General features: G+C 41.6%; 1 protein-coding gene across 2 annotated transcripts in view; it reads right to left on the reverse strand.

The window, feature by feature from the left end:
* Window positions 1-786: 786 nt before the first annotated feature.
* LOC141273774 (pepsin A-like) overlaps window positions 787-24,646 on the reverse strand; it is a 97,057-nt gene continuing 73,197 nt past the window's right edge. For both annotated transcript variants that reach the window (XM_073686117.1, XM_073686116.1), the window contains exons 3-9: window positions 22,316-22,433; window positions 19,179-19,297; window positions 8,055-8,254; window positions 1,624-1,740; window positions 1,373-1,517; window positions 1,198-1,296; window positions 787-1,092 (exon numbers count right to left, since the gene is read on the reverse strand). In XM_073686117.1, the coding sequence (XP_073542218.1) occupies window positions 943-1,092; window positions 1,198-1,296; window positions 1,373-1,517; window positions 1,624-1,740; window positions 8,055-8,254; window positions 19,179-19,297; window positions 22,316-22,433 (948 nt within the window). In that variant the 3' untranslated portion in view covers window positions 787-942. The remainder of the gene's footprint in view (window positions 1,093-1,197; window positions 1,297-1,372; window positions 1,518-1,623; window positions 1,741-8,054; window positions 8,255-19,178; window positions 19,298-22,315; window positions 22,434-24,646) is intronic.

Below are 24,646 nucleotides of genomic sequence, written 5' to 3' on the forward strand. Positions count from 1 at the left end.
AGTGGAGACTAACCTTTTCAGTGACGAGTCCCGCTTTTGTCTTTGATGCAATCATAGCTGGATATTGGTCTGGAGACCAGTTGGGCAGCAGTATGAAGAATGAAGAGACCTTCAATAGGGAATGTCACACCGGTCCTACTCTCAGGAGTGTGGTGTGGGGTGGAATATTATACAGTAGAAGAACCCCTCTAGTCTTTATTCCAGATACACTAACATATCGGCCTTATATTGATTTGGTCATGGAACTAGTGGTACTGACCTTTCTAGAGTTCCAGGAGCCATTTTTAAACATGATATCAGGTTGCATGTTGCTTGTGCCACTTCGAGTAGCCTGTGTGGCCTAAAAGTGCTTCACATCGAACACATCTGTGATCCCTTTGGTTGACAATTGCAAAAGAGCTACCAGCTGTGGATCTTGATTATTTGCATAGCAGAACATTTCTCAGGCAGCCATTAATAGCCTCAATGATGGCAGCCAAGGCGTGTAAATGTGTACTTTTCTGCATGTGGTGCTCACACTCAATACTGTTAAATTGAAATGTTTTGATGATTTTGTTCCCATTTTCATCATTTGTATATCATTAACATATCTAGCGATCCTGTGGCTTCCGTAAATCCATGACTTTTCCTTCTTGGTGTTGCAATTTCAATGTTGAGGAGTGTATACATTAAGGTTATAACTGATTTGGTATGAATAATTCTTAAATAATTAGACATATGTTCTAAAAGAATTATCCTCATCTTTTATGTAAAGTCATTTTTTAATAAAAAACTTACAAGCTTAAATTGATATTATGAACAAGTGTTTTATTAGTATGTTATTTTTACTAAATAAATTGCATTACATATTTAAAATTTGAAAGGTGTTAGGAAAACCACTAAAGTCTGTTTAAGCAACAGCTCCTATAAGTTAGCGCAGGAAACAGAATGGGGAGATATTACTTATGCTATTGAAGCCAATGCTACATAATTATTGGCCCTGTCAAACACCACATAATATTCACGGATAAATACATCTCCCAGAATCCATAAATCCCCTGAGTTGGTGGGCAGATTCATGGACTGGAATCCACTGCTGCAACCTTCCTCATTCTGCAAAATAATAAAACATGACAAAGGATTGGGTTAGTCCCCACAATAATGTAGCAGCAGCAGGCCAATGTGCATTTTTTAAGAAAGACATTTTGATTCACATACCTGACGCACGTAGGCACTGGCGGGCAGTGGGAACTCTACACCGTTGATGGTAATGGCAATAGTTGGCATGTTGCTAATGTTGTTGCAGTTAATCACATACTAGGAATAACAAAAAAAAACTTGAGTTATGTACTACTCTTAATTACTTGGCCAACTTAGTATGGAAATTACATACCTGGCCATTTGAATCCTGACTTGCACCAATATAGTACTGAATGTTGGCAATGTCACTGGATGGTCCAGCAAGAAGGGAAGTACCAGTATCCACAATGGCTTGGCAAGAGCCACTACAAGCGATGGCCTGTCCATTGATTGATATGCTATACACAGGAATAGTAAGGAATGTTTACATTTTAATTGTAACAATTCTGATTCTCCACTGTAAGTAATATGAATTTTAATAACTGTGGGCAATTCTGCTCTTACCTGTCAACGGTTATTTGCCAGTATGTTTCAGCAGTCAGAGGAACCCAATTTAAACTCCCACTGTAATAAGAAGTGTCAACTCCACCGAACAGAACAAAGCTACCACTCTGTCCTTGACTAAAAAAGAAAAAGTATTGCTTAGAACTCTTACTATGAGAAAATGTATGCATATTCTTTTATGATGGTAAAACACAGCATCTGAAAATTACATAAACCTTATTCTTTTTTTTTTTTTTTTTGCTGTATTCCATAGATTACAACTACCAAGAACAATATAATGTGCACCCCGGTCTGTATTTGAAAACAAAATGTTTACTTGGCTACATACACTACTCACAAAAAGTTAGGGATATTTGGCTTTTGGGTGAAATTTCAGAATGAACTTGAAATGCTCTCAAACCTTTTCAGGTGAACTTAATATGACCTTTTCTAAACTTTTGAATGCACATGTCCAACTGTTCAATGTTTCAGCACTTTTTCCACAACTTGCTGTTTTCTAACAAGGAGCTTAATGGCAAAATGAATCAGCCAATAAATTTCAGGGTTCAATTAGAATTGGTAATTAAACAGCCCTCCACATCATGCTGTTCACATTTTGATGACATGAGACCAAGACTATCCCTAACCTAATTGATCAACAGTAGACTTCAAACAACCACTGACATTCCGTTAATGTGTCATAGTAGGATGAAGCTGTCGGACGAAAACTGTAATTTAAGGAGGATTCCACCCTCTTACCCCCAGCAGAGAAGAAGTTGGAGACTACATAGTTCTGAGCTATTTGAGAGACGACTTGAAAATATTCCTAAATCCTTTTCTTGATATAAGGTGTACATTGACGGAGCAGGCTCAGGAGCTGAGCCCACACCCTAAAGAGTTTGCCTGTGTTGCCATCAGCTATTCATTTGTTTGCTGATTTAATTCTTTGCCTACTGTAAGCATACTGAACTTATCTCTGAACTTATTCGCACTGCAAACGCTGTTGTAAAGCCCCCATCTCACATAGCGAGATCGCTGCTGTGTCACGGTTTTGGTGACGCAACAGCGACCTCACCAGCGATGTCGCTATGTGTGACACTTTGCAGCGATCAGGCCCCTGCTGTGAGGTCGCTGATCGCTGCAAAGTGTCCTGGACCATTTTTTGGTCGTTGCTCTCCCGCTGGTCAGCACACATCGCTGTGTGTGACCAGCGGGAGCAGCGATCAGGCTGGTAACCATGATAAACATCGGGTTACTAGGGGCACACGCGCACCTAGTAACCCATTGTTTATCATGGTTACGAGCCTGCTAAAGTGAGCGGTAACCTCCTGCTCACTGTAGCAGAGTGGTAACCATGATAAACAACGGGTTACTAGGTGCGCGTGTGCCCCTAGTAACCCAATGTTTACCATAGTTACCAGCCTGCTCCTGCTTCAGCAGGCTCGTAACCAGGAGCAGGACATCGTGGAAAGATTCTTTCCACGATGTCGCTGCTCCCCTGATCGTTGATGAGCCTGCCTGTTTGACAGCTCACCAGCGACCACATAGCGACGCAGCAACGATCCCTGACAGGTAGTATCGTTGTCGGGATCGTTGCAGCGTCACTAAGTGTGACGGGGGCTTTAGTCCTCAAAGGTCTATACATCTTAAGTTTCTGTGTGTTACTCTTGGCTCTGTGTCTATTGGTGTAACTTGTTCCCCTTGGTTCCCTGCTGCCCTGATCCTCAATGTTGCATGTGCCATCATTGCCTTTGGTCTGTGTTGTCCGTGTCCTGAAGCTTAGAGACTCCACCTCACCAGTTGAGCCCATAACAAAAATATATATACTGCTAAATTGTGCCAATAAAAACTACAGTTTGACACACAAGAAACAAGTCTTCACACCGCTCCATTGATGGAAAAATAATGTTACAGATCCCAGAAAATGGATGAAGTTCATATGTTTTGTAAGCAGTAAAACATGAACCAAACTATACGAGTTTGGTAAGCTCTAAATGTACTGACCTGAAAAATCATGTTGCCTATTCATTTTTACCACACACTGAATGCTGTAAAAACAAAACTCATACACAATAGTGGAATTGCAATTTTTCATCATTTTAGCCCATTGTGATTTTTTTCCCTGTCTTTCAGTACATTACTTGGTAAATTTTAATGGTATGATTCAAAACAACAGTTTGTTCGACAAAAAACAAGCCCTTACATGAATATGTCTATGTAAAAATAAAAAAGTTATGACACTTGGAAAATGAGGGGGGAAAAAATGAAACTGCAAAATCATATAGGTGATCCATTCTCTTGAATCAAAGTAAATTGTTACTAGTGTTGAGCCACCCCCGTAGTGTTCGGGTTCGGTTCGGTTCGTCGAACACCGGGATGTTCGAGGAACTGTTCGTCGAACTGTTCGTCGAACACCTTAGAACACCGTCGAACACCGTTAAAACCAATGGCAGGCAAACAAAAACACATAGGAACACATAGAAAACACCTTCAAAGGTGTCCAAAAGCTGACAAACTGCTCAGAAGACGCTTTCTTTAAAAAAGCCGGCCGGCAATTCAGCAGCGGCATACACCGGTACCCGACAATTTAGACATGAAGGAATAGAGCATCACACATGGATTAGATAGATAGAAACATGTCAGTCACATATATATGAAGTACAGTGACAGTGTTGCTTACTGTACTTGTCATTTAGTGTAAAGGATTTATTAAAAAATATAATAGTGTTTTCATGCACCGTCTCTTTAAAAAAGCCGGCCGGCAATTCAGCATCTGTACCCGACAATTTAGAATAGAAGGAATAGAGAATCACACATAGATTAGATAGATAGAAACATGTCAGTCACATATATATGAAGTACAGTGACAGTGTTGCTTACTGTACTTGTCATTTACTGCAAAGGATTTATTAAAAAAAATAATAGTGTTTTCATGCACCGTCTCTTTAAAAAAGCCGGCCGGCAATTCAGCATCTGTACCCGACAATTTATAACAGACAGAATTGAGCTTCACACATAGATTAGATAGATAGAAACATGTCAGTCACATATATAATAAGTACAGTGACAGTGTTGGTTACTGTACTTGTCATTTAGTATTAAAATAAAGGATTTATTATTAAAAAAATTGGCGTGGGGTTCCCCGTAATTTTAGTCTCTAGCGGAGGTTAAGCAGACAGCTGGGGCAGATGTTTGAAGCCTGGGAAGGGGGTAATACCCACGGAGCTTCCCAGGCTACTAATATCAGCCCCCAGCTGAATACCTAGCCTTTACTAGCTATTAAAATGGAGGACCCCCCAAAAAAAATGACGTGGGGTCCCCCCTAATTTAATAGCTAGCAAACGCTAGGCAGACAGCTGGGGGCTGATATTAATAGCCCAGGAAGGGAACCATGAATATTGGCCCCCTCCCAGGCTAGAAACACCAGCCCTCAGCCGCCCCAGAAATGGCGCATCCATAGGATGCGCCAATTCTGGCACTTAGCCTCGCTCTTCCACGCTGCCCTGGTGCGGTGGCAGGGGGTAATAGGGTTGGGGTTGATGTCAGCTTATAATGCCAGCTGACATCAAGCCCAGGTTAGTAATGGAGAGGCGTCTATAAGACACCCCCATTACTAACCCCATAGTCAAAGTTAAAAAAAAAACACAAACACCCAGAATAAAGTCCTTTAATTGAAATAAAGACACAATTCTTTATTGTTCTAAATTAAACCATACTTACCATCACGCCCATTCCAGCTGAAGCCAACGATCTCCTGCAATAAAAGAAAAATAATAAAGCAACCTCATCCTTACCTTTCCATGGTTCCCAGGACAGCTCCAGCTCTGCTACATCGAGATGACAGGCTGGACCGCAGCAGAACGCTGCCATCCAGCTTGCCATGCCGCACACACTGAGAAGCGCATGCTTGCGCTCCTCAGTGTCTGACTGTGACGGCATCCAGATGAGCCGACAATGAACTCGGCTCACCTCATGTACGTCACTGACAGCGTGGGAAAATTCTCCTGCACTCAGCGCTTCAGCGTGAGAATTTTCCCACGCTGTCAGTGACATGCATGAGGTGAGCCGAGTTCATTGGACATGACCTCGGCTCATCTGGATGCCGTCACAGCCAGACACTGAGTAGCGCAAGCATGCCTGCGCTTCTCAGTGTCTGCGGGATGACAGGCTGGATGGCAGCGTTCTGCTGCGGTCCAGCCTGTTATCTCGATGTAGCAGAGCTGAAGCTGTCGTGGGAACCATGGAAAGGTAAGGATGAGGTTGCTTTATTATTTTTCTTTTATTGCAGGAGATCATTGGCTTCAGCTGGAATGGGCGTGGCGGTAAGTATGGTTTAATTTAGAACAATAAAGGAATGTGTCTTTATTTCAATTAAAGGACTTTATTCTGGGTGTTTGTGTTTTCTTTTAACTTTGACTATGGGGTTAGTAATGGGGGTGTCTTATAGACGCCTCTCCATTACTAACCTGGGCTTGATGTCAGCTGGCATTATAAGCTGACATCAACCCCAACCCTATTACCCCCTGCCACCGCACCAGGGCAGCGTGGAAGAGCGAGGCTAAGTGCCAGAATTGGCGCATCCTATGGATGCGCCATTTCTGGGGCGGCTGACGGCTGGTGTTTCTAGCCTGGGAGGGGGCCAATATTCATGGTTCCCTTCCTGGGCTATTAATATCAGCCCCCAGCTGTCTGCCTAGCCTTTGCTAGCTATTAAATTAGGGGGGACCCCCACGTCATTTTTTTTGGGGGGGTCCTCCATTTTAATAGCTAGTAAAGGCTAGGTATTCAGCTGGGGGCTGATATTAGTAGCCTGGGAAGCTCCGTGGGTATTACCCCCTTCCCAGGCTTCAAACATCTGCCCCAGCTGTCTGCTTAACCTCCGCTAGAGACTAAAATTACGGGGAACCCCACGCCAATTTTTTTTAATAATAAATCCTTTATTTTAATACTAAATGACAAGTACAGTAACCAACACTGTCACTGTACTTATTATATTTGTGACTGACATGTTTCTATCTATCTAATCTATGTGTGAAGCTCTATTCTGTCTGTTATAAATTGTCGGGTACAGATGCTGAATTGCCGGCCGGCTTTTTTAAAGAGACGGTGCATGAAAACACTATTATTTTTTTTAATAAATCCTTTGCAGTAAATGACAAGTACAGTAAGCAACACTGTCACAGTACTTCATATATATGTGACTGACATGTTTCTATCTATCTAATCTATGTGTGAAGCTCTATTCTGTCTGTTATAAATTGTCGGGTACCGCTGCTGAATTGCCGGCCGGCTTTTTTAAAGAGACGGTGCACGAAAACACTATTATATTTTTTAATAAATCCTTTACACTAAATGACAAGTACAGTAAGCAACACTGTCACTGTACTTCGTATATATGTGGCTGACATGTTTCTATCTATCTAATCTATGTGTGATTCTCTATTCCTTCTATTCTAAATTGTCGGGTACAGATGCTGAATTGCCGGCCGGCTTTTTTAAAGAGACGGTGCATGAAAACACTATTATTTTTTTTAATAAATCCTTTACACTAAATGACAAGTACAGTAAGCAACACTGTCACTGTGCTTCTTATATGTGTGACTGACATGTTTCTATCTATCTAATCTATGTATGATTCTCTATTCTTTCTGTTCTAAATTGTCGGGTACCGGTGTATGCCGCTGCTGAATTGCCGGCTTTTCATGTTTCACTGTGAGCACTGTTCCCATCGATTTGGGCAATCACTGTAATGCCACAACCACCATGGCTGTGGCATTACAGTGAGTGGCAGACAATCCCTGCATGATTGGTGCTCTAAATAGCGCCAGACATGCAGGACACGCTTTTGGTGCACGAACAGTTATCGAACATAACCTCGAACAGCCGAATTTTTTGCAAATCGTTCGGGTTCGTCGAACAACTCGAACACCGCCCAAAACAGCTCGAATTTGAGATTGGCGAACAGTTCTAGTCGAACACCGCTCATCTCTAATTGTTACATGACACTTTGACTTTTTCTGCAATTTAGTAAAAGGGTTTTCTGGACGTAGGTATTTCATGACCTACAAGGTAGATCACCAAAAGCAAATCAGAGGGGCTCTGACACCCAGTGTCACCACCGACCAGCTGTTTCTTGCTCCGGCAGTGTCCGGATGTAAACACTTTGAACGAAGCTCCTGATTGGAACTCCATTGAATGTGTAGCTGCCGCTGCCGATGCAGCACATCTTTGCAAGAAGATGCGCTGTAATACCCTACAGCAGCCATTACACATTGAACAGAGCTGCGCTCAGTAGCTCCATTCAATCTGTTTCTATTCAGCCACAGCCAGAGCAAACAGTTGATCAGTGGTTTCTCTAAGTGTTGGATCCCCACAGATCTTCTATTGATGACCTATCCTGTAGATAGGCAATGAAATATCTATGCTAGGACAAGCCTGAATTCTGAACTTACGAGCTTAGGTAGACAGAGAAGAGGTTTTGGGGAATGAGGCCCTGGCTCCACATATTGTCAAAGACTGGAGTAGCTTGAGAAGATGCCAGACTTGGAAATGCAAGTCCCAATATTCCATCGAATGGTGAATAGTAAAGGAAGGAACCGGGCTCAGTTTCACTCAAACCAAATATTTGGTTTGTGACTTGTATGTTTCCAACCTAAAAATTGGAAGAAAATTGGAAGAAAAAGTAACAGACAAATGAACTCTGCTTCATTTTTAATAAAAATTTTATGAAGACTAAATTATTATAGCATCAAAACAAGATAAATTTAAAGTGAACTGGTCACGTCCCAAACGCTATGACTGAAGTTGCGTTGGCCACACCTCTATGACTGAAAGATAAAGGCTGCTGAGAAGAATAAAGTTAGTTTCCTTCCGGCAGCTGGCCAGCTGTAAAACGCTATTAACCAGCAGATTATCCCCATATATGCAGGTTAATAGCATTTTGTAACGTGACAGATTCCCTTTTAAAGGAATCTATCATAAGAAATTGACCTATTGTTTATATCAGATTTTTGTGTTAAATGTATTTTCACACTGGCCACTGGATTAGTAAATGGTGAATACAATGCAAATTCACTTTGTGTTAATTGTTTGGAAAATTAAACAATTGGTGATTTGCATCACGCAAATCACCAAAAATGCCCACCCCCATTTTACATGATGACCTTGGGTGAAGCCTGGTGGGCTTCCTCAATATGCCTTGTAGCTATTACACCTTATTGTATCACGCACAGAAATAGGAGGGTCAATCATAGCCTGTATAAAAGCCAAGATAAGGACATTTTCATACGTTTAGCAATTTAGATGGGGAAAGAAAGTCATACAATACTGTACAAATACAATAGGCAGTGTGTTTTGTACAACTGCAGCAGCAAAAGAGATGTATGTAGTAGTTTGTGAATAATATACAGATTTGCTGGCTTATTTCCATACTTTATGACTAGCTCCCTTTGTACTGGTTCATACATGCCAGAATACTGTGGTAACTCAGGAAAACCTTGGACATCCACACGCAAGGTCAGCTCAGGTAGTCATATGGTATCTGAGTATAGATATAGCTTTGCTCGCAGCAGTCATGTGCTTGTCACTTTTCACTTGGCTTAAGCTCATGCCAGGTGGCAAATTATCCCTTGCTACATCCGACTTCCATTGAACTACTAGTGTTTATTCCCAAGCTCAGTCCAGCTTACCCAGGTGTAGTCAACATCTATCTCTGTAATCAAGTTTCTACTTTATCATCTTCTGTTTATGCTGTTGTTGCTGCAATCAAGGTAATGCACTAAAAGTTAGTTTTCATTTTACCAATACAGCTCTACTGTTTATGTGTGAATGTCATTTCTGCTGGTCAGATTGCCAATGCTTCACTACTAAACTGCAGATAACAATTTCCTTACTACAAGTTCCTGTTTGCATATAACTGTCCTATAAATTAAAGTGTGCATGGCACAAACTGCTGGTTTTTCTTTGCACAACTGTTTTAGTTTTCAATTTAGTCATCTGGACTAGCCACACCAATTTATCCTGTTGCCGCTGCTGACTTTTTGACGTGTACCTAGCACTTCTTGTTCACTCCTTTTTAGGTGGAATAATTGGAGATTAAAACAGTGATAAAAGTTATATTATTATAGCACAGAAAAATGTATAGTAAAAGAATAAGTGGCATTAGCAATGGATAGGATAAAGTAGAAGGTAAAAATTCCTATACCTGGGCATCTAGTAATAAGAATGTTGGAACCACAAACAGCAGTGCCACCACCACTACTACCACAAGCCATCTAGGCTGTATTACTAGCAAATGCAAGCCACAATCAGCCTTCTTTGCCATCAGCAAGCAAGTTTATTAGTGAGGAGGAAGTGGAGGACGTTATTGCATATATAGCAAATCACTCATCTCAATCACAGCGGGATCATGTTCTTTTTGACACTGACAAATTGAGTCAGTTTTTTGCACAGTCCTCCACTGCCTTAACAGTTCATCTTTTACACTGCAGACTTTTAATTCCATAAATGACACCTATATACAGTATTTTTTACCCCTTAATTCCCTAAGTCTCAGCACTCCAGATGCTAAGGAAGATATTTCACAACTTCTTCCAGTTGATGTATTGATTGAGATGAACAGTTAGTGTTTGTACTCTGATGACATGGGGTTGCCGGAGATGGAAGACTAGATTGAAATACCTAGCAGTGTTTGGTGGCTGTGTCAGCCATGGTGGTAAAGGCACTGGCAGTGACGGCTGAGGTGATAGTGGCTCTCTAAGTCAGGGCATAGCTTGAGATAATAGTCATGGGGCACTATACTATTGGTAACTGTGGGCCATGATACTGTGTGGTGACAATCATACTATATAATTGGGGGCTGTGATGGACATCATAGTACATATTGGGGGCTTTTGTGGATATTATACTGTATGGGTGGTGCCTATAATGACCATCATACTGTGTAGGAGGACAGCATGAGGAGGTGATAAAGTGTGGAAAGGACACCGTGGTGGGCAAGATGAGAACATAGTGTGAAAAAGGGTCACAGTATGAATATGGAGAGGGAGCAGTGAGAAATGGGGGCAAAGTATGGAGAGAGGTTAGCATGGTGGGAGGACGGTGTGGAGCTATAGAGAGTGTAAGGGAAAACAGTAGAACAGCCATGGTATAGCTCTAGTTCATAGGGGCAGAGAAGTGTCGGTTATAGCTGATAATGCCAGACAGTGGGGCAGGTGTAGCTCATAAGGTCAGACAATGTGGAGGTTATAAACCATAGGAGGCTTATTTTGGTCATAATATGGACAGATTTTTATTCAGAGGGCATTTTAAAAACACTCTTATTTTAAGGGCACAGTGTCAGGATGTGCTGCAGAACACGGAAGTCTGCAGAGAAGAGCTGTGGATGTGAAAAGTCACCATGGCATCTGGACAAGATGGAGATAAAAAAACTACACAGAGAAGATGTCTATAAGGTATCTGGATGTAAATGTCTGCTTGATACTGGCTACATGTCATCAGTAGCAATGTGCATCACTAACAAGCTGTTTTTATGAAAATCGGTGGTAGCATAATGATGTTATAAAATTTTTCTATACTTTATCTACCTGCTCGTATTCAGTCATGGGGGAGTGATTCTCACATTCAATCATGGGTGGCGCCGCATTCAGTTAGTACTGACGCCAGCCATGACATTTGAATACTGCTCCCGGCTAGCGCGATGTTTGAGGGGCGCATGCGCAATGTTTGAGGCATTTGCACACGTCAGGCCGCTGGTCCGACGCATGCTCACTGAGGCTGTGTTATTACTAGCTTCAGTGTGCACGCGCTGTCACCTGTGGCTTCTGGCACGTGCGTGGTCAATGTATCTTGCGGTCACTGCATGCGCAGTGACACTGCAGCGGTGACCGCACTACCTGAAAGCCACCCATGACTGAATGTGAGAATCACTTCCCTATGACTGAATACAAGTAGGTAGATAAAGTATATAAAATGTTATAACATCATTATGCTACCATCGATATTCATAAAAACAGCTTGTTAGTGATGCACATTGCATCACTAACAACGCTATGGGGGCAGTTTACATAGCAACTAGGACGTGACAGATTCCCTTTAAGGACATACTGGGAGTTGTACGTTCATGAGATACAAATGTACAGTGGCATGTAAAAGTTTGGGCACCCTGATCAAAATTATTATCTCTAAAAAGCCTAAAGTTAAAGATGTCACATTTCCTTTGTGTTTCAGGCAAAAAATATATAATTTCATCATTTACATTTTAAAAATTACAAAAAGGAAAATAAGGCTGATGCAACCATTTGGGCACCCTGCATGGCTAGTACCAAGTAGCTTCCCCTTTTGAATGTATCACAGCTTGTAAACTCTTTTTGTAGCAAGCCAAGAGTCTTTCAATTCTTCCAGTTCTGTGAGATTCCTGGGTTGTCTTGCATGCACTGCTATTTTGAGGTCTAGCCACAGATTTTCCATGATGTTCGGATCAGGAAACTGTGAGGGCCATTGTAAAACCTTCAGCGTTTGAGGTACCATATTTTTCGGACTTTAAAACGCACTTTTTTCCTCCAAAATTTTGGTGGAAAGTGGGGGGTATGTCTTATAGTCCAATATATACAGTATATATACTGTGGTGATGGGGGAGCGGCAGTGAAGGAGGAGCGGGGCACAGGAGGCAGCAGCCGCCAGCTGCAGCCTACACTGTGCCCACTACCAAAGAAAATGAATATTCACTGAATATTTATTTTCCTTAATAGTGCGCGCACTGTACCTGCAGCATGGCTCCTGATATATATGGCACCCTTCATCTCTCATCCTGATATGTAAGGCCCCCCTCATCCCTCATCCTGGTATGTATGGCACCCCTCATCCCTCTTCCTGGTATGTATGGCACCCCTCATCCTGGTATGTATGGCCCCCCTCATCCCTCTTCCTGGTATGCTTGGCACAGTCTGAGGCCCATCACGCTGAACACAAAAAATAAACAATTATGCTCACCTCCTCCACCACTTTGTCCCGCTCCGTTGCCGACAGGGATCTCACTGTGTGAGCCGCGCATGGAGTAACTGCCATGCGCCCTCACACTGTGAGATGCTGTGCTGGAATACTCACTGCTCCCGACGCCGGGACTGGGTGCTTGTGGAGCAGTGACCATTCACTATCCTTAAAGGCGCGCACACTGTACCCGTAGTGCGGTTCCTGCTCCACCCTGCAGTCATGTGTGCCCGCTATTAAAGACTATGAATATTCACTACATTCCACTCCCATGGGTTGTAGTGAAAATTCATGGTCTTAAATAGTGGGCACACAGACCGCAGAGCAGCAGCAGGAGCCGCTCTGCGGGTATCGTGTGCATGCTATTAAGGTGAGTGAATGGTCAATGCTCCCCATGCACACTGTCCCGGCGTGGGGAGCAGTGACTATTCCGGCACAGCATCTCACAGTGTGAGGGTGCATGGCAGTTACGCCATGCGCAACTCACACAGTGAGATCCCTGTCGGCAGCAGAGTGGGACGCAGTGCTGAAGGAGAGAGGAGGTGAGTATGATTGTTTATTTTTTTTGTGTGCAGTGTGATGGAGCTCAAGGGGTGCCATACATACTAGGATGGGGGGGGCATACTTACCAGGATGGGAGATGAAGGGTGCCATACATACCAGGATGAGGGATGAAGAGTGCCATACATACCAGGATGGGGAGGGCCATACATGCCAGGATAAGGGATGAAGGGTGCCATACATACCAGGATGGGGATGAGGGATGCCATGCATACCAGGATGGAGATGAGGGGTGCCATGCATATCAGGATGGGGATGAGGGCCACGTATAACAGGAAGGAGGGGGCCATATATACCAGGATGGTGGACATTAACAGAATTGGGGGACTTTACTCCTATAACAGTGTCAACAGCAGACCCCCTCCCCCTTAACAAGGCATCATGACCACATGATTTTCTTTTTTTTTTTCTATTTTCTTCCTCTAAAACCTAGGTACGTCTTATGGTCCGGTGCGTCTTATAGTCCGAAAAATACAGTAGTCTATTATGGATTTTGACATGTGTTTAGGATCATTATCCATTTGTAGAAGCTATAATCTTTTCAACTTCAGCTTTTTTTACAGATGGTATTATATTTGCACCAAGAATTTGTTGAAATTTCACTGAATACATTCTTCCCTCTACCTGTGAAATGTTCTCTGTGCCATTAGCTGCAACACAACCCCAAAGCATGATTGACCCAGCCCCATGCTTAATGGTTGGCAAGATGTTCTTTTCCTGAAATTCTGTGCCTTTTTTCTCTACACATACCTTTGATCATAGTGGCCAAAGAGTTATAGTTTAACCTCAAGTCCATAGGACTTGTTTCCAAAATGCATAAGGCTTGTTTAGTGTTCTTTTGCATAATTCTAACTCTGAATTTTATGGTGAGGATGCAGGGGAGGTTTTCTTCTAATGACTCTTCCAAGAAGGCCATATTTGTGCAGGTATCTCTTAACGGTAGAACAATGTACTACGACTCCAGAGTATGTTAAATCTTTCTGAAGGTCTATTGCTGTCAAGCGGGGGTTCTGATTTGCCTCTCTTTCAATCCTACGAGCAGCTCTCACTGAAATTTTGCTTGGTCTTCCAGACCTTATCTTGACCTCCACTGTTCCTGTTAACTGCCATTTCTTAATTACATTTCGAACATAGAAAAGGGCAGCTTTGCTATCTTCTTATAGCCTTCTCCTGCTTTGTGGGCCTCCACCATTTTCATTTTAAGAGTGCTAGTCAGCTGCTTATAAGAACTCATGGCTGCTGTTTTTTGGCACAAGGTTCGAGGTCACTAGGTTTTTATAAAGCTGGGAAATTTGTATCACCTGGCCTTTCATAATGATGATTATGAACAAGCCATAAGCTTAACAGGCTAATTAAGGTCTGAAACCTTGGTCAAAGTTATCTGAGTACACAAATCTCCAACGATGCCAAAACTTTTGCATTGTCCCATTTTCATTTTTGTAATTTTTAAAATGTAAAAAATCAAAAAGGGGTTGCTACTTGGTACTAACCATGCAGGGTGCCCAAACGTTTGCATCAGCCCATTTTCCTTTTTGTAATTTTTAGAATGTAAATTATGAAAATATATATTTTTTTGCCTAAAATACAAAGGAAATGTGTCATCTTTAATTTTAGGCCTCTTAGAGATCATTTAATCTTCAGCTTAACTTCACAATAACCGTAATTTTGACCATGGGTGTCCAAACTTTTACATGCCACTATATGTACACTGCTCAAAAAAATAAAGGGAACACTCAAATAACACATCTTAGATCTGAATGAATTAAATATTCTCATTGAATACTTTGTTCTGTAAAAAGTTGAATGTGCTGACAACAAAATCACACAAAAATCATCAATGGAAATCAAATTTATTAACCAATGGAGGCCTGGATTTGGAGTCACCCCCAAAATTAAAGTGGAAAAACACACTACAGGCTGATCCAACTTTGATGTAATGTCCTTAAAACAAGTCAAAATGAGGCTCACTATTGTGTGTGGCCTCCACATGCCTATATGACCTCCCTACAATGCCTGGGCATGCTCCTGATAAGGTTGCGGATGGTCTCCTGTGGGATCTCCTCCCAGACCTGGACTAAAGCATCCGCCAACTCCTGGACTGTCTGTAGTACAACGTGACGTTGGTGGATGGAGCGAGACATGATGTCCCAGATGTGCTCAATTGGATTCAGGTCTGGGGAACGGGCGGGCCAGTCCATAAGTTTAATGAGTTCATCTTGCAGGAACTGCTGACACACTCCAGCCACATGAGGTCTGGCATTGTCCTGCATTAGGAGGAACCCAGGGCCAACCGCACCAGCATATGGTCTCACAAGGGGTCTGAGGATCTCATCTCGGTAGCTAATGGCAGTCAGGCTACCTCTGGCGAGCACATGGAGGGCTGTGTGGCCCTCCAAAGAAATGCCACCCCACATTATTACTGACCCACTGCAAAACGGGTCATGCTAAAGGATGTTGCAGGCAGCAGATCGCTCTCCATGGCGTCTCCAGACTGTCACGTCTGTCACGTGCTCAGTGTGAACCTGCTTTCATCTGTGAAGAGCACAGGGCACCAGTGGCGACTTTGCCAATCTTGGTGTTCTGTGGCAAATGCCAAGCATCCTGCACCGTATTGGACTGTGAGCACACCCCCCATCTGAGGACGTCGGGCTCTCATACCACCCTCATGGAGTTGGTTTCTAACCATTTACGCAGACACATGCACATTTGTGGCCTGCTGGAGGTCATTTTGCAGGGTCTGGCAGTGCTCCTCTTGTTCCTCCTTGCACAAAGGCGGAGGTAGCGGTCCTGCTGCTGGGTTGTTGCCCTCCGGCTCCCTCCACGTCTCCTGGTGTACTGGCCTATCTCTTCGTAGCGCCTCCAGCCTGCCATCCTGGATGAGCTGCACTACCTGAGCAACTTCTGTGGGTTGTAGAGTACGTCTCATGCTACCACGAGTGTGAAAGCACAACCAACATTCAAAAGTGACCAAAACATCAGCCAGAAAGCATTGCCACTGAGATGTGGTCTGTGGTCCCCACCTGCAGAAACACTCCTTTATTGAGTGTGTCTTGATAATTGCCAATAATTTCCATCTATTGTCTATTCCATTTGCACAACAGCATGTGAAATTGATTGTCAATCAGTGTGGCTTCATAAGTGGACAGTTTGATTTCACAGAAGTTTGATCTACTTGGAGTTATATTCTGTTGTTTAAATGTTCCCTTTATTTTTTTGAGCAGTGTATATGCATAGACATATATACATTTGCTTCAATAATTGAGCTATTTTGGACACAAATTATAACAATATCTCTTAGGTATTATATAAGGAAATAATGATTAGAATTAGGAAAAATAACTTGTTTAATATGATTTACTATAAAAAATTATTCCATATTTGATATATATCACAAATAATATAGTTCTATTTTATTACATAAATGTGTTTACATCTGTGTCCCTTCAGCATTAAACACAATCTGTATATGGGTGAGAAACTAGAAAATAAGAATATAAATCATTCTAATAGTGAAGGCATGAAATCAAATGATGGCAATATAACTAATGCAAATGGTGGCTTGTGTATGCATTTATTGGCTGTACCAACTATTATCTGTGATTTTAAATCTAACAAAAGATTTACATATACATGCAAAGTAGGCTATGATATGCAGAACCTGTTTAGACTGCAATCACACAGGCAGTTTCAATGCAATTTTTTCATTTTGATTTTAAAGCAAAGACTGGAGTGAATACAAAATCTTCCTCTTAGATTCGGTTATCTACTACAACTTGCAACTTGAGTCCACTTATTATTATAACCTGTAATTTATACATGGAAATCCCTGCTTACTCTTGGCTTATAAATTCAGTGTCAGTCTTCCCTGTATTAGCATGACTACATACAGTTGTGCTCAAAAGTTTACATACCCCGGCAGAATTTTTCCTTCCTTGGCCTTGTTTCAGAGAATATGAATGATAACAAAAAAAAACCTTTTTCTCCACTCATGGTTATTGGTTGGGTGAAGCCATTAATTGTCAAACTACTGTGTTTTCTCTTTTTGAATCTTAGTGACAACCAAAAACATCCAAATGACCCTGATCAAAAGTTCACATACCCCAGTTCTTAATATCGTGTATTGCCCCCTTTAACATCAGTGACAGCTTGAAGTCTTTTGTGTTAGTTGTGGATGAGGTTCTTTATTTTCTCAGATGGTAAAGCTTCCCATTCTTCTTGGCAAAAAGACTCCAGTTCCCGTAAATTCCTGGGCTGTCTAGCATGAACTGCGCGCTTGAGATCTCCCCAGAGTGGATCAATGATATTGAGGTCAGGAAACTGAGATGGCCACTCCAGAACCTTCGCTTTGTTCTGCTGTAGCCAATGACAGGTCGACTTGGCCTTGTGTTTTGGATCGTTGTCATGTTGGAACATCCAAGTACGTCCCATTCGCAGCTTCCGGGCTGATGAGTGCTAATTTGTCTCCCGTATTTGCTGATAACGTGCTGCATTCATATTTCCTTCAACTTTTACCAAGTTTCCTGTGCCTTTGTAGCTCACACATCCCCAAAACATCAGCAATCCACTTCCTGCTTTACAGTAGGAATGGTGTTCCTATCATCATAGGCCTTGTTGACCTCTCTCCAAATGTAACGTTTATGGTTGTGGCCAAAAAGTTCAATTTTGGTCTCATGACGCCAAATTACCTTGTTCGAGAAATTTTAAGGCTTGTCCCTGTGCTGTTTGACGTATTGTAGGCGAGATACTTTGTGCCATTTGTGTAGTAATGGCTTTCTTCTGGCGACTTGACCATGCAGCCCATTTTTCTTCAAGTGCCTCCTTATTGTGCATCTTGACACAGCCACACTGCTAGTTTTCAGAGAGTCTGGAATTTCAGCTGATGTTAGTTAAGGGTTTCCTTTGCATCCCGAATAATTTTCTTAGTAGCTATGGCCGAAATCTTTGTTGGTCTACCTGACCGTGGTTTGGTTTTTACAGAGCCCCTGATTTTCCATTTGTTAATCACAGTTTGAACTCTGCTGACTGGCATTATCAATTCCTTGGATATCTTTTTGTATCCCTTTCCTGTGTTATACAGTCAACTACCTTTTCCCTTAGATCCATTGACAGTTCTTTTGCTTTCCCCATTACACACAATCCAGAAATGTCAGTGGCTGGATGAAAGATGCAAGAGTCTGTCTGGATCCCAGAAACTCACTCAGCTTTTATGCACACACTGATTACAAGCAAACAGGTGAGGATGTTACCTTTACTAGCCATTCAAACCTATTTGTGTCAAATTCTGATGATGTTGTCAGGCCAAAATCACCAGGGTATGTGAACTTTTGATCAGGGTTATTTGGATGTTTTTAGTTGTCATTAAGATTTAAAAATAGAAAACACAAAAGTTTGACAAATGGCTTCACCCAACCAATAACCATGAGTGGAGAAAAAGTTTTTTTGTTATCATTCATATTCTTTGAAACAAGGCCAAGACAGCAAAAATTCTGCCCGGGTATGTAAACTTTTGAGCATGTTTTTTTTGGACCTGGGATTGGCACCACATCCTTGCTAAGGTATCACTTCAGCTTGCCTTATATACTTCCGGTTCCATATGGTTTAGGGGCCTGATTCAGCAAAGACGATAATACTAATACCAGACCTTGAATGGGGTATATATTGATGACTTATTAAGATCTGTATGCTGATGGCATTTAGTGGTATTGTGGTGCTACTTAGTGGTTAACTCAATGCTTATATGTTTTTTATGTGATTTTAATGTTTGTGTAATTTGTCTAACTAAAGAGTTGATATGGTTTATATATAGGTGGTTTTGTATATGTTTTTTCTATGGGATATATTTTGAGCACAACTGTAGATAGCAATAAGGCACTAATTTGTACCACCCATTGGAGCTCTGAGGCAGTAAAGAGATATTCTGAATCTCGGCTAACAAAACTATATATCAATATGCTAATCTCCTTTTGTTAGATATTTATGATTTGTAATTCATATTTAGTAATTGAAATACAATGCACAAAAATGCTTACTTGTAACGTGTCATATCCAAGAAAACCAGTCATACTTCCAGTTCCATATTGGATGGATACTGGAGTATTGGTAGCTTGAAATGTTGATGACTGCTGTGGGTTGAACATATGGTGACTGGCTGAAATAGAAAATCATGTTTAGATACCGTATTTTGCTTGAAATATAAATATAACAAAAGTTTGAACAAGATAGCTTTCCTATTTGGAGAGGAATACTTTCTATATGAAAAATTATAAATGGGATAGGTGATGCCATCTTTGCTATAATTCTTAAATCATACCTGTTGCTTTGTGTGACTTTTCATGTTATGCTGCCATATGTTTGTATACTATATTTGCCTATTGTATGACCTGTATCCTGCATGTTTACCAGTTTTCTACTCTATAGGCTTTTTGTCAAATTTCAGTTCTGTGTGAGTTAGTAGACGGAAGCTAGATGCTCCCATACACTGCATACGGAGTTATTAGGGTTTTCTAGGCTCCTATCTCTAAAAGATAAGAATAAACAGTATGGACTTTGTACAGCAGTACTGAACAGTGTAGCTGTGAATCCTTTTCTAGGGTGAGATTAAAGCCCCCGTCTCACATAGCGAGATCACTAGCGAGATCGCTGCTGTGTCACGGTTTTGGTGATGCAACAGCGACCTCACCAGCGATGTCGCTATGTGTGACACTTTGCAGCGATCAGGCCCCTGCTGTGAGGTCGCTGATCGCTGCAAAGTGTCCTGGACCATTTTTTGGTCGTTGCCCTCCCGCTGGTCAGCACACATCGCTGTGTGTGACCAGCTGGAGCAGCGATCAGGCTGGTAACTATGGTAAACATCGGGTTACTAGGGGCACACGCGCACTTAGTAACCCGCTGTTTATCATGGTTACGAGCCTGCTAAAGTGAGCGGTAACCTCCCGCTCACTGTAGCAGAGTGGTAACCATGATAAACAGCGGGTTACTAGGAGCGCATGTGCCCCTAGTAACCCGATGTTTACCATAGTTACCAGCCTGCTCCTGCTTCAGCAGGCTCGTAACCAGGAGCAGGACATCGTGGAAAGATTCTTTCCACGATGTCGCTGCTCCCCTGATCGCTGGTGAGCCTGCCTGTTTGACAGCTCACCAGCGACCACATAGCGACGCAGCAACGATCCCTGACAGGTCGTATCGTTGTCGGGATTGTTGCAGCGTCGCTAAGTGTGACGGGGCCTTAAGAAAGAAAAAATTTGTGGAAGACTACAGCATAGTCTGTGTGTGTTTATTCCTGCCTTTCTCTCGGCAAATCCCTCCTCCACTGCCCTCTTTTATTTAGAAACTTTAGTAAGCAGTTGTGATCTGATCCCTCAGTGATAAGGCAGTCTTGGATTTCAGTTATATTTCTGAGAAAGACAATTTAGGAGACAGTGGCTCATAAATGGATAGAAAAGCTGTTCAAAAGTAGAGAAAAAAGAACATTTCTCCGATAAGGTGTGATTTATGCAAACCTCTATTGTTAATGTAAGTAATTTTATACGGAGGCCAAATGTTTTATGATATGTGTACATTTTTCTGTAGCAGATGCTTTTCTCCCAAGTCACCAACAGAAAAATGAATGTGTCTCTGTATAGGAATGTCGTGGTGTGGCAACTTACGTAACATTGTAAAATATTGGCTGCCCATTTTTTTCTTGAAACCATAAACTAGTATACAACAATGAGTGTTTTCTGTAAAGAGGAGTTGTATTCTCTTTTTAAAGAAATGTAGTGGTAGTGTCTGAATGTGTATTTGTATAGATTTGTGATAGCAGGGTATAAACCTCTGTGCTTTACTTTAGTGTAATATGATGGTCACCTAGCTAGGAGGTGAACTATTTTGCTTTTTATACCTGTGAAGATCAAAAGTTGTGTGTTGTATTAATCACCTAGGTAGATTATTCAATTAGTTTTATTTCTTCCATCCACGGTCATATTGCAACTCCAGGTAGATGGCCAAAATGCAGTGCCCTCAGTCCACAAGATCCCAACCAGGGATCGGTAGCTCCACTGCCGCCATACATGCATTGGTCCAATAGTCTCTAGAACAAGGCCAGCTCCTCACAATACCTAAAAAAGAGTGCCTATGGGAGAGGCCTATTTCCGTGCTGGAAAAAGCCTGCGTCCCTTAGAGCCATGGATTCCGCCCTATGTGCATTGATCCAATAGTCTTTAGAACAAGGCCAGCTCCTCACAATACCTAAAAAAGAGTGCCTATGGGAGAGGCCTATTTCCGTGCTGGAAAAAAACTGCGTCCCTTATAGCCATGGATTCCGCCCTACGTGCATTGATCCAATAGTCTTTAGAACAAGGCCAGCTACTCACAATACCTAAAAAAGAGTGCCTATTTCTGTTTTTCAAGAGGTTTCTGGTTTGAAAAACACCTATTTGAAGAAATTCAAGGAAGTTCCTTATTCAGAACACTTATCTAGAGCAGAGAGATTACAAAGAGTGAACCTGTAGGGAAATTTAATATTATTAGCTTATAGTCAGGAGATTTGTAAAAACAAATGTCCAAACAGGGCAATGTTTTCAAAAGTTACGACTGTAGATAGCTTTTACCGTTTTCTTTTATTTCTTTCCCAGAGACTTTAACTTTTCAACTTGTTTTTAGCTTTCTCTATCCATTCCCTTTACACATGAAACATTTTTCCAGCTATCTCAGCACACTTACCTATACACATTAAATCTTAGCTAGGCTGAACATACATATAAATTCAATGGGGAAAGGGGAGGAAGCCGCTAAAAGATAGAGGGAAGACCCCATTCACATTATATGGTCATTCAATAGTGTTGTGTTCAGTTAACTTTAGTCTAATATGTATGGGGTCTTAAGGAAATAGAACTGGTCTCTTGATTGTTTTTTAATACCCTACAGTGCTTTGCATTGTGCTGGTACTTGTACTGGTAGTGTAGGGACACAAACTATTTATTATTTTACTTTGTCTACTATAAAATGGACTCCATGAGGTCTCCTGAGCATGACGACTAACTTTGTGGTAGGCATAAACCTGCAAAAAGTTTTAAACAGAGGTATAGGTGATTAATATTTATATTATACTGTATCAGTGAGAACCTAGTGGAAAATATAGTCAGACAGGACTTTAACAAAAAGTAAGATGAATAGATGAAATGCTTACTACAAGCCTGACTGGAGCAGTAAACTGAGGGCACCCATAAATTAGAAGATCCTGTATCAAATATGACTGTGAAGGACTGTGGTGGGGTTCCAATTGAAATGGTTCCAAAATATTCAATCTAGAAAAAGCAAAATGTGACGAGAATTTCAGTTAAGAGATTCTAGATATGAAATTAATATAAAATAGGTGTTAAGCAAGAAGTGGTTACAGATTTGTCATATAATCTTTTCAGGTCCTTGTGCATAAGTAAACATTGCTTTTAAAATTAATGCCATGGTGCTAACTTGGGGAAGTGTCTAGACATATCTTGGAACAGACAAAGCAACTAGAAAGCTCACCTGTCAGGAGGATTGTACTTAGTAAACCACATACACTGCCAGGTGGGCGCCGTTATACTGAGTAAAATGATTCCTTAGTTGTTGAAATCCGTCCTGTGGTTCTTTTATAATCTTTATTTTAATTTCTGACATAATGAGATTCTCGTGCTTCGGGGCGGGCCTTTGGAGAGGGGCTGTAGCTGGTTCTCTGCTTATGTATTCATATTTCTGCCTTCTGACAGGTCATTGTGCTTTCAGTGACCTGCCTACTATTTTAAATACTGGCTGTGTAATTTCTGTTCCAAACCTGAAATTTACATACACCAAAATGGCCCCAGCCGCCCACGCATGCGCAGTAGCATCTTTCGGTTGCCGAGGAAAAAGAATTTGCCTGCAGCAATATGGCGCCGCACATGTGCAATAGGATCTCTCTGCAATCGAGAAATGCTACTGCGTGGGCGGCGGGGGCAAATTTGCTGCAGGCAAATTTCTTTTTCCTCTGGCAAAATGGTGCCCGCACATGCGCAGTAGCATCTATCGCTTGCCTATAGATGCTACTGTGCAATCGCCGCTAGTGGCGCCCGCGCAGTAGCATTTCTCGGTTTCCGAGAGATGCTACTGTGCATTCGAGGCGCCATATTGCTGCAGGCAATCTCTTTTTCCTCCAGCAAAATGGTGCTCGCAGTAACATCTCTCGGCATCCGAAAGATGCTATTGCGCATGTGCGGGCGGAGGGGGCCATTTTGGTGTAAGTAAATTTCAGGTTTGGCACAAAAAAATTACACAGGCAGTATTTAAAATAGTAGGCCGGTCACTGAAAGCACAGTGACCTGTCAGAAGGAAGAAATATAAATGCATAAGCAGAGCACCAGTTACAGCCCCTCCTCAAAGGCCGCCCCGAAGCATGAGAATCTCATTATGTCAGAAATCAAAATAAAGATTATAAAAGAACCACAGCACGGATTTCATCAACAAAGGTATCATTTTACTCAGTATAACGGCATCCACCTGACAGTGTATGTGGTTTACTAAGCACAATCCTGCTGACAGGTGCGATTTAAATAAGTGTCTGCATGTATCTGAAATCCCTATATGCCACAGTGCCGGCTTCAAGAAGTGTCTGCATATGTCTGAGATCTCTATATGCCACAGAGCCAGAAAGTGTCTACATATGACTGGGATCATACATATGTAGACATTTCTCTAAATCGCCACTGTGGTATTTAGACTTAAGTCCTTATAGTTGCTTTGTTGATTAATCTCACTTTTTGCTTTACAAATTGTAATAGGTGAGTCAGATGGATGGACGATACATGCACCTTTTCACAGTTAAACATAAAAAAATAAATAAACATTTTTAGAATAGTGTCCATAAAAGTCAGATCTGTAAAAATATAAAATTAATTATGCGGGTATTCTCATGTTATTAAATTGGTACAGTTGGTTAAATAGCATGAAAATAAGCAAGTTTGTAATTGACTTGTTTTTTCTATCTGTGTCATTCCCCTGCTGTGAGAGCTTTTATCTTACATAGTGTACAGCTTGTACTTGTACCTGAGTCAAAATGTTAATCTTTCTCACAAAAAATGTTGCTATAGCCCCAAATTTTTCATTTTTGCAAGGGTAACAGGAGACAAAGGACAGTACAATTTGTTGTGCAATTTCTCCTGAGTACACCGATACTCCATATGTGGTGAAAAACTACTGTTTGGGCGCACGGCAAGGTACGGAAGGGAAGGAGTTGCCATTTGGCTTTTGGAGCAAAACAAATTGGCTGGAATAGATAGCAGATAGTTGCGTTTGCAGAGCCCCTCATGTGCCTAAACAGTGGAACCACCCACAAGTGACCCCATTTTGGAAACTTCACCCCTCAAGGAATTTTATCTAGAGGTGTGGTTAGCACTTTAAACCCTCAGGTGCTTCACAGAATTTTATAACATTGAGCCGTGAAAAAAAAAAAAAAAAAAATTCATGGAAAAATATTGCTTTAGTCCCAAATTTTTCTTTTTCACAA

Source organism: Phyllobates terribilis, unplaced genomic scaffold (genome assembly GCF_046119375.1).
Source record: "Phyllobates terribilis strain yellow unplaced genomic scaffold, ASM4611937v1 Scaffold_5__5_contigs__length_657084704, whole genome shotgun sequence".
NCBI classification, from domain to species: domain Eukaryota; kingdom Metazoa; phylum Chordata; class Amphibia; order Anura; family Dendrobatidae; genus Phyllobates; species Phyllobates terribilis.